This window comes from Balaenoptera borealis (genome assembly GCF_965194805.1).
Source record: "Balaenoptera borealis genome assembly, chromosome: 15".
NCBI lineage: Eukaryota > Metazoa > Chordata > Mammalia > Artiodactyla > Balaenopteridae > Balaenoptera > Balaenoptera borealis.
Genome location: NC_138871.1, coordinates 46,022,699 through 46,032,060, shown reverse-complemented (window position 1 = coordinate 46,032,060; position 9,362 = coordinate 46,022,699). Strand labels below are relative to the sequence as shown.

Genomic DNA, 9,362 nt, shown 5'->3' with positions numbered 1-9,362 from the left:
TGGGGAGACGAGACAGAAAGATAAGTTTCAGCTGCAGGGAGCATAAACGCAGCAGTATGGTTTGGAGCCCGCTTGTCTATTTGGCCACATGCGTGGAAGAGGATTATTTTAGTAGTAGTATTTTGGTTTCCTATAAAGAAAGGCTCAGGAGAAATTGGCTGTGGTCGTCCAGCTGTCAAGGGATTTGACCGCGATGCACACGAAAGGCAGATGTGGAAACAGCAGTAGAAAGCGGCAGAGAATTTGGCAAGATAGTTTGTATGTGAAACCTTGTTGTTTCACTCCCTGTTCCTACCACTTCTTTCCCAGCTCTTTGGGTTGGCTTTTCAAGTCCTTGAATGTGTACAAATCCCATCACATCTTAGCATTTTGGCCATCCTCTCCCAGACATTTCAATCTTGATGATGTTTAGATGTTCAGGAAATGAACACCCCACGGTTTACCCTTTCAAGCTTGCTGTAATGCAGGAAAAGCAATCTTTTTTTTTTTTTTCTTTTGACCTCCCAGACTACATAAAGCCTCTTGGAACAAACAGAGGTTTAATCTCACTCCCTTAGTGTTCCCCTTCACGTGCTACATGCTAAATCATACAGAATCTTAGTTATAGGTCCACCAAGTATGAGAAAAGGAATAAAACAAGACCAGACAAAACCCATGCACAACAAGGGAACCCTCCAAGTAAGTAGCAACTTCTTTGTGAACCAGCAGAGAATATGCCTGATCCTGACCCAAACTAAGTGTTGTCTAGGTTCGTGTGGAGGCTTGCTTGGGTTTTAGGTTTACCTTGAACCATTTATTGAGTCTTAGGGTTTTCTGAAAAGCGTAGACACCATTTGTAAGCTGATATTATACTCTGAGTACACAGGAGAAACATTGCTAGACCGGCAGTTCTGCCGTCCAGGTGTGGCTCTGCCTCAGCAGCTGTGCAGCCTGGGGCAAGACACTGTATCTCTCTGAACCTCGGTTGCCTTGCCTGCAAAATGGACACAGTACCTACCTCACTTGAGAAAATGTATATGAAAGCTACAGGGTGCTGTAATAATGTGATGTTGTTGTTATTATGGCTGTTCAGTTTATGTGGAGATTGCACTCAAATCACTCATACATTTAGAACCAGAAGGAGTTTTTATGACCATAGATTCCAACCTGTTGGATTTGTGGGCGAGGATTGCAAGGCCCAGGGAGGTAAGGCACCTGTGCGATTACTTAGCTCCTTGGTGGCCCTCAGGAGTTGGGGTGAGCCTGAGAATCTGACTGTGGTCTTGAGTCTTTCCACCACACCACAGCACTTCTGATTTGTGCCGTCTACAGATAACCATAGTGACTCGGCTTTGCCTTTCTGGCATCACAAGGATAGCAGATACATGTTACTTGGGCTTCAGTTGCTTCAGTCCCATAGCTGACTTGACCAGTCAATCGTGGCCATCTTTCATTACGCCTTGGAATCTTTTTCTTTTTTTTTTTGGCTGTGTCGTGCGGCTTGTGGAATCTTAGTTCCCTGACCAGGGATTGAACCCGCGCCCTTGTCAGTGAGAGCACCAAGTCCTAACCACTGGATTGCCAGGGAATTCTCACGCCTTGGAATCTTGATGCAGCTTGAAGGCAGGCACAACCACTTAGCAGGGTTGGCCACATGTGTTGATATCCTTGGCGTTGGGGAGGGACAGTAATTTTTCAGATTAGATAAGATTGAGGGGAGAGGCCGAGATGTCAGGGTCTGTTTCTGGGGGAAGCTTGACTGTTGAGCATTCTGAACCCCGCCCCCCGCATTAATGTTCCCATTCACACGCTGCGTGTTTCTGTCATAGGTGTCTTCAGGATTCTTTTTCTCAGATCACTAGAAATAAAACTGTGACTCGGACCCCTGGCCTCTTGCTTTATTGAGTTAGAGCTGGGCAAGCTCCTTTAAATTCCTACTTTCCTCCTCAGAACGTCTCCGTCCTTGCCCGCCTGCCTCTGAAGGTTAGTGGGCCTCCTCTTGGCTGAGGCTGCCTGTGCCACCCACACCGGTGAGCCATTGCCCACCAGCCTTTTCCTGCCCGTGCCACCTTGGGGCTGAAGCCTGTGCGCGGAGGACATGCCAGCTCGGCCCGCCCCAGAACCCTTCCCTGGTCCTGTAGCTCCCTTCCCTCATCTTGCCTTCACCACCTCTACCTTCTTGTCCTCCATCTTCTGTTTTCTCGTTCTCCAACTCCCTGTGACCTCACTTCAGCTTGTATTATCCCTGTGACCTCCTAATTCACACACTGGATCACCTGTTCTCTGTTCCCTGTTCTTTCTGCAGCACGTGCTGCCATCCGTCTACCACCTTTCCTGCTTGAATATCTCTCCCCTCTCTAGAACTTTCATTCTATGAATCCCTTGGTATCTCCACTGTTGTTTCTCCTTCCTCCCAGATGCTGGCCTTCCCCAGGGCTCTCTGCTCGGCCGCTTGCCTCTTACATCCCTTCCTAGACTTCAGCCCACTGCAGTCTCAACTCTCAGTCTGTGCACGGGTTGTATCTTCAGCCTTGAGCTCTGTTTCCACGTCCCTGACTGCTTCTAGACATGTCACCCTGTGGAGTTGCAGCCTGTCTGGAAGAAAATGTTCATTCCCCCCCTGTACCCCACAGCCAGCTCTAAAAACCCCAGAGTCTGAAGTTCACCCCTAGCCTTTGAACCTCCCAAAGACTTTGAAGTCCCATAGGACTTGAATTGGTTACCAAAGTCCTATGGATTAACTCTTGCATCATCCCATTCCTTTCTGCTCCTGTTGCTGTACCCTGACTAGCCCTTTGACCTGGACAACTGCAGTGACCACCTTGCTGCCTTTAATGTCTCTCTCCTTTCAACCCATTCTAATCTACCACTGCCAGATTAATCGTCCCTAGAGCCCAACCCAGAACCCGTCCTCCTCTGGCTCAAAAATATCCAGTGGCTCCAAGCCTGCCTCCCTTGGCTTTCCTCCTGCCTGACCCTAGTTCCTTATGTTTCAGTCAAACGGTAGCACCCGCTGGTGCTGTTCCCCCAACAGTCCAGTTGGTGCCTTTACTTGGGCTGCTTTCCCCCAACTAGGAGAAGAGCTTCCGCCTCATCCCAGCCTGTTGATAGTCTACCTGTGCTTCAAGATCTGGTCAAATGCCAGTCCCTCCTGGAGTTGTTCTTCCTGCCTTCCTATGCAGATGTGACCTCCTTGTCCACTGAACTCTTGCAGCTCCCCTACCTACTCCTCACTCTGTTCTGGTTTTGGACTATTGGCGTATCTGTCCCATCTCCTTTGGCTACCATCTCTCCCAGTTATCTTTGACTCCTCCAAAACACCAGGCAGTGTGCCCTGCGTATAGTTGGCATCCAGGAAATACTGCGTGGAATAAAGAATGAGTGCTCTGGCCTTCCTTTACCTCCTCCCGCTGCTGAGGTGGAGGTGGTCACGTGAGCCATTAGGGTTGGGTCCTTTTCTTCCCTGGTCCCATCACACCACAGCATTCCCACATCTTACCCCCTGCCCCTGTGGGGCTATTAAACCCTTTCCTAGCCTCAAAACCTTTCTTTCTAATATTTACATGTGTCCACTTCACCTGGCTTGTTCTAAGTCTGCTCTTGAGGATCCAGTGTGGCTACACGAGCCCCAGCCTCTCCCTCCATCACATCGCATGTAACCTGGCGAATTAGAAAGCTTACTTTACCTACTTCCCTGTACCAGAGGGAACTAAAAGGGAGACTTAGAGTGGTGGCTCATACTCTGTTCACTAAGTGGCTTAAAGATTAAAAATGTGTTGTAAATTGTCAAGCACTTTGCAGTCTCATTTTGTGTGCCCATAGCTAGACACTTAGAGACTTACCATATCACCAGTATATTTAATAGTGAAGAGGGGCCTGTTAAAAAGATCTCAAATGAGAAAATTCTCCATTCTCCTCTTTGTAGCCTTGATGTGATACGTGGGGGAAAAATCAAGAAGAGGTGCATTTTGCAAAACATACTTCTAATTTTGAATAGTATGACCATTTTTAGGGCATTTTCACATCATCCCCTCAGTAATCTTGTAGGTAGGCATTAATTATCCCTTTCTGACAGCAGAGGTTTAGAAAGAATCCAGGATTTCTTCTAAGGTCATAAGTGATTAAGAGGCTTGGCCAGGACTAGAAACTCAGGTCTTGGGAATCCTAGTCAAGTGCTTCTTCCAAGACCCTGCATTTTGCCACCTTGCTGTCAGTGTTTTGAATTGCAGTAGAGGGGCTTTAGAAAATGCGCTACATCTTGGATGTGGAGAAATATCTAAGAATCCTGGGCCTGGCTTTAGAAAGCTCAAGGTTGACACTGGATGCATTAAAAACCCAGCAGTGTGGATGGAAGGAGTGGGGTTGTTCTGAGTTGAGCAGTTAGCTAGACTCTGGGTTTGTTTTAACTTTAGCCCTGAACAGGATGCAATTGCTTGAATTACAAGTGCCCTGGGGACTAAAGTAAACCTGTGGTGGAGGCCCATCTCTTCAGGGCAGATTGGAATCCCTTAGGAATGAAATTACCTTCTTCAGTGAGTATGGCTGCAAGGCTACACGCTTGAAACACTAAATTTGTAATTTGTTGTCTGCCTGTAGTTACTGAGAAAGGGGATTGGTGGGTGGGTGGGTAACTAGGGTCAGTTATTTCCCAAGAACACATTTTGATCACTGATATTGTCTATGTAGAGGATTTTGTTTTTGGTTGAGACTGGTGGGAGAAGTTAGCAAGGAGAGTTTTAAATTTTTGAAGAACTCAGAAGTTTAAAGGCTTTGTTTTACAAATCACAGTAGATTTCAGGGTGATTTCTTTTATCTCCTCATTGGTTCCTAAAATCATCCAGGTCAGGGATCCTGGAGGTGTTTACCTGTGTACCTTTCTCCCACAGTGCCTTGCAAGTCGGTGCTCCCATAAAGCTTGCATTGAGTTACTGTTATAGGGCCGGTGTTATCCCGGAAAACCTACGCGTAACGTCTCGTACTGGCAGCGGCGGGTCTGCTGAGAAGATCCTTCCGTGAGCCTGAACTTACACGCTCCCCCCCGCCCCCCTCGCTGTGGCCTTGCCCAACGCCCAGAGGGACTTTTACTTTGACCCGCTGGCACGGCCGGGCCGCCTCCGCGTGGTCGGCGCCCGCGCGGTGAGGACGCTGAGCGCCCAGGTGCGCGGCCCGCATGGCTGCGTGAGCTCCTGAAGCTAAATAGTGTAGGAGCCGCCCCGGCCGGGGACCTGCGGGGCGCCTTACCCTACCGGGCCGCCTCCTTTTCATGAGATAGTAATCGGAGACTTTTCCGTTACGTGAGGCTCTCAACAAAAGATTGTAATTCCAGCAGCTTTGCTTTGGGAAGGTACCACCGCTGCAGGCGCGTCCTGGGCCCGACCCGGGGGTCGGCGGCTCCGCGGCGGCCGTTGGGTGGGGGCCGCGGCCGGCCGGCCTCCCCCGCGCCCCTCGTGGTACAGCCTGCGTTTCCTCTACAATGCAGTTATGCTAATCAGGTGACATCACCACCCAGCGCACGGCGAGTGGCTCCTGATTAAATTACAAACCGGCGGCCGCCAAGGGCAGCCGGGAGGAGGTGTGTGCGCTGTGCCCGAGAGCTCCCGGGCTCGGCGACCGAGGCGTGTTTAGGGTTGGCCGTATTTTTAAAAAATTTTAAGAAGGACTTGCGCCTCCCTCCCTCCGTCCTCCCGCCCCTCTTCGGTAATTTATTTCAAGCCTAGAGCCAAGGGCCACAAAAGGAAGGAAAGCCACAAGGAATTAGATGCGTGAGTGGCCTAAGGTGGACTCTCCTGCGGCCAACTTCCTATCAGATCTGCCTGCTGGACTTTCACACCGGGATGGGGCTTGCCTAAGGTCCAGCCCTTTTAGCCGGGGCCGGGAGCCAAGCGTTGCGGAAGCTGCTGTGTGTTGGATGGGGGTAGGAAGGGGCCGGAGCGGGATTTCCACCGTGCAGCCCGCCGGGGCGTTACGCTAGGCATAATGGAATTGCAGAGGACGTCAAGCATCTCCGGGCCGCTGTCGCCGGCTTACACGGGGCAGGTGCCTTACAACTACAACCAGCTGGAAGGGAGATTCAAGCAGCTACAAGGTAAACTCCCGTCTCAAAGGCCGGGCCTGCCCGGGGGCCGTGCTGCCTCCAGGGGTTCTGAGGGTTTATTTGTGCCATATGGTACATGACCCTAATGAAGACCGGCGGCCGCGCGCCTGGCCCCAAAGCCTCTGGTTGGCTGCGGGCACCCCATTCACTACTTAAAGGAGACAGTTTCTCACTCTTTACTCCAGAAAAGCCACCATTTGGAGTCTTTCTCTCCAGTTTCCCTTGGGCTCTCTTGGTTGTCAGGTATCTGCTGCCCACTGCCCACACATTTTCTTTCTTTTTAGCTGTCTTTGCATTTTAGTAGATCAATGATAATAGACCTATTAGTATGCAAGTATTTGATTCCGGGTCGCCTCCGTTTCCCGGCCCCCAGCCTTTTACCTCTGGGAAGCCTAAAGGTGTAAAGTGCACTGCTGGACACCCTGTAGGACAATAGCAAAGGGAAGGAGGGAGTGGTCTTTTTGTTCCTAAGACTTGGGTAAATTACAGTTTTGATTCCGAAGCTTCATTTTAACTCTTTTGATGTATTGTGTTGGGATAGAGCCTTGCCATCAATTTAGTGAGCTATGTAATTTATAATGAAAACCAGTTATTGTCATTCCAGTGCTATTGGGTTAGATTAGTTGGATCAATTACAGGTTTCTTGGAGTCTGTATTAATCTCAAACAGTTGAATGAATCTAATATTTTTATGGAGAGCATTGTGTGGGGTGATGGGTCTGCTGCCTGCGGCCGAAGTGGCCCCTGCAGCCCCCTTGGCTGTCCCTGCCCAGCCAGCAGGCCTGGCCGGTGGTGTCTCGGAGCTTATACATGAAAAACGATTTGTAACTGAAAACAGAACTCCTTCCGTTAGGAAGCCTCTGGAATCGGTAATAGGCTGGGAATGATTCTAGTGCTGTGAAAAAGTAGCCTTTGCAGACGGTGTATGTTTCTTATTTTAACTCTTCTTGGTGCCTCAAATGTGGATCCTGGGAGGAGGAGGAGGAAGGAAGGAAGCAGCTCAGTCTTAGAATGTTTTCACTGGGGAGAGGGGGAGGCTATATTTCATTCACAGGTTTATTTGTCTTGTGCAATAGTTGACAGTAATGACACTTTTCTGGAAAACAAGAGGCAGAACAGGACATGATTTTAAACATTTGCTAGGCTGTGCTGCATTCCTTGGGCAGTTAGCTAAGAGGAAGCTGCATTCCCTCTAGGGAATGGTTGTGTGTCTTTGCTTCATCCCTCTTGAGCTCTTCGAAGGTAGAAATTGCTTTTTTGGAAAACTTAGGGGGGGCCAGAGCTGGTGGCGGGGTGGGGACTTGAAGATGGTAAATAGAGGAGTGGGGTGTGTCCATTATCTTCTGGGTGTGTGGTCAAAGGCCCACAGTTTGAGGTTTGAGGTTCTGAGAATTCAGAATGCACTTTCTTCTTCAAATGACCCAGGCTCCTCACTTCATTGTATCATACTGCCAAGGAGAAAGCACCAAGGAGGATCCTCGATCTGAAAACCTATTACTGAGGTCCAGTCAACCCCCTCCTGTAGTCTCAGAAGAAATGAAAACCAAGGAGAAAATACAAGAAGGTGTGGGGACCAGTGTGCCCACAGGCCCACCCATAACAAAAGGCTGTCACTCTGAAAGGTTTGAGGACGGTTGTAAAACTGCTCACTGAGGAGGGTGGAGCTTACACACAGGAAATGTCTTAAACTGTCCTCTCTGGAAAAGTAAAATTTAAATTAAAAAAAATCACCGTGTGCCTTTGATATTTTACCTCGTGTTTCCCAAGGAAATTCCTTCAAAAGGGGTGAGCTCCACATTTTGTGTGGTGATTTTTTTAAATGACCTTTGTCCCCTAATTTAGTTGCAGATAACTTTCTTATTTCTAAATATTGCGGTTTAAAAGTTGCACAAGTTTAGTGCTGGTATTTCTTCTATAACAGAAAACCACCCGTGTTGAGGAACTGAGACAGGGTGAATTAACTCTCAAGTATGGTGGATCCCAGGAGAATTACAAACAGTTGGCATCATCCTTAGTTACACATGGAATTGATTGCATTTTAAGCAACTTGAGGAAAATTTTTGATAAAACCTTTTCCCATCCCCACCTACCCCCGATCCCCGTCTGGTATTTGTTACTTATTGTTTAGTATTTGTAGTTCTTCCAATCATCACATCTTTGATAACTTATAGATTCTGTCTGCTGATTTAATTTTGTACATGCCTACTAAGCTGCCTTTTTCCTCTTTTTAATCCTTCCTAGTACTTATAACCCAATACTGGCAAACGGCACCTCTGAATCTGTATCGATTTTTTTTTTTTTAGTGCCTCTTATATGAACTTATTCATTTAGCGTCTGTACCTTAGAGTCTGAGAGTACTGTGATTTTGTAGGAGATATTTCTGCAGTTTTCTTGGTTTCAAATATTTTCACACTGGATCCTAAAAATCTCAGGAGGGGGCGGAGTTTTAATGTTCTAGCTAAGGGAAATACAGTGTTAAAATGAGTCTGGTCTTTTAGATAAAATAGTTTATAGAGATTTATCAGTAAGTAAATAAGTGTGATTAGAAACAAAACCTCACTGAGGGGCTTAAGGGGCCGAGATGCAGAGTAATGTCTTTCACACTGATGCTCCTGGCATAAGAGATAGGACCTTCCACCTCTGATGGCTTCAAACATTAACCACCGATGCCCAGCACACACCTGACAGGCACACACCTGACAGGCATATCCACTGCGCACTCGAGATCTCTTTCGAATTTCACCTGCAAGATTAAGTTACCACCTTCCCGAGAATCTGTTCGTGTATCTTATGCAGTTAGATTTGTTGTTTTGCTTTTCTTTTTTAAATAAGAGAGGACTGCTGAAACACAACAAAACTCAACCTCACATGTTTTTAAAAAATGTGTTTGTAGTAGCAGAGAAGTTCACGATGATACCTTTTCTCCAGTTTCACACCAGCCAGCTCCACTCCTTATCAGACGATACTCCTGCTCCTCCTCTACTCAGAGGCTGTTGTGCCTGCCTCTTGCGTAAATTAAATTCCAGGCTCCTTAGCCTGGCATTCAGGACCCTCCCCCAAATGGCCCCAGACACGAAATTCCTATTCCAGCTCTTACATTCCAACCAAATAAATCTTCCAGGTGGGCAGGCCTGCAGTTCCTCATGAAACCCAGCCCTGGGTTTTTCCTTCATTGTCTACCTTCTGCCTCAAAGGCTCTGCCCTTCCATTTTACCAATAGAAATCCTTCCTACAATTTTTTTAAGACTATGCTTACATTCCATTATTCAAGAAAGCTTCTCCTTGTCTCC

At 47.8% G+C, this 9,362-nt stretch overlaps 1 protein-coding gene across 5 annotated transcripts in view; it reads left to right on the top strand.

Annotated features, from left to right (window-relative positions):
• Window positions 1–9,362, top strand: part of SPTBN1 (spectrin beta, non-erythrocytic 1) — a 195,803-nt gene that overhangs the window by 78,520 nt on the left and 107,921 nt on the right. The window contains exon 1 of one of the 5 annotated variants that reach the window (XM_082357921.1): window positions 5,544–6,064. The exons of the other annotated variants lie outside the window; for them this stretch is intronic. Within the exon in view, the coding sequence (XP_082214047.1) occupies window positions 5,956–6,064 (109 nt within the window). The 5' untranslated portion in view covers window positions 5,544–5,955. Of the gene's footprint in view, window positions 1–5,543; window positions 6,065–9,362 lie in introns of those variants that run through there. 5 annotated transcript variants of the gene reach the window in all.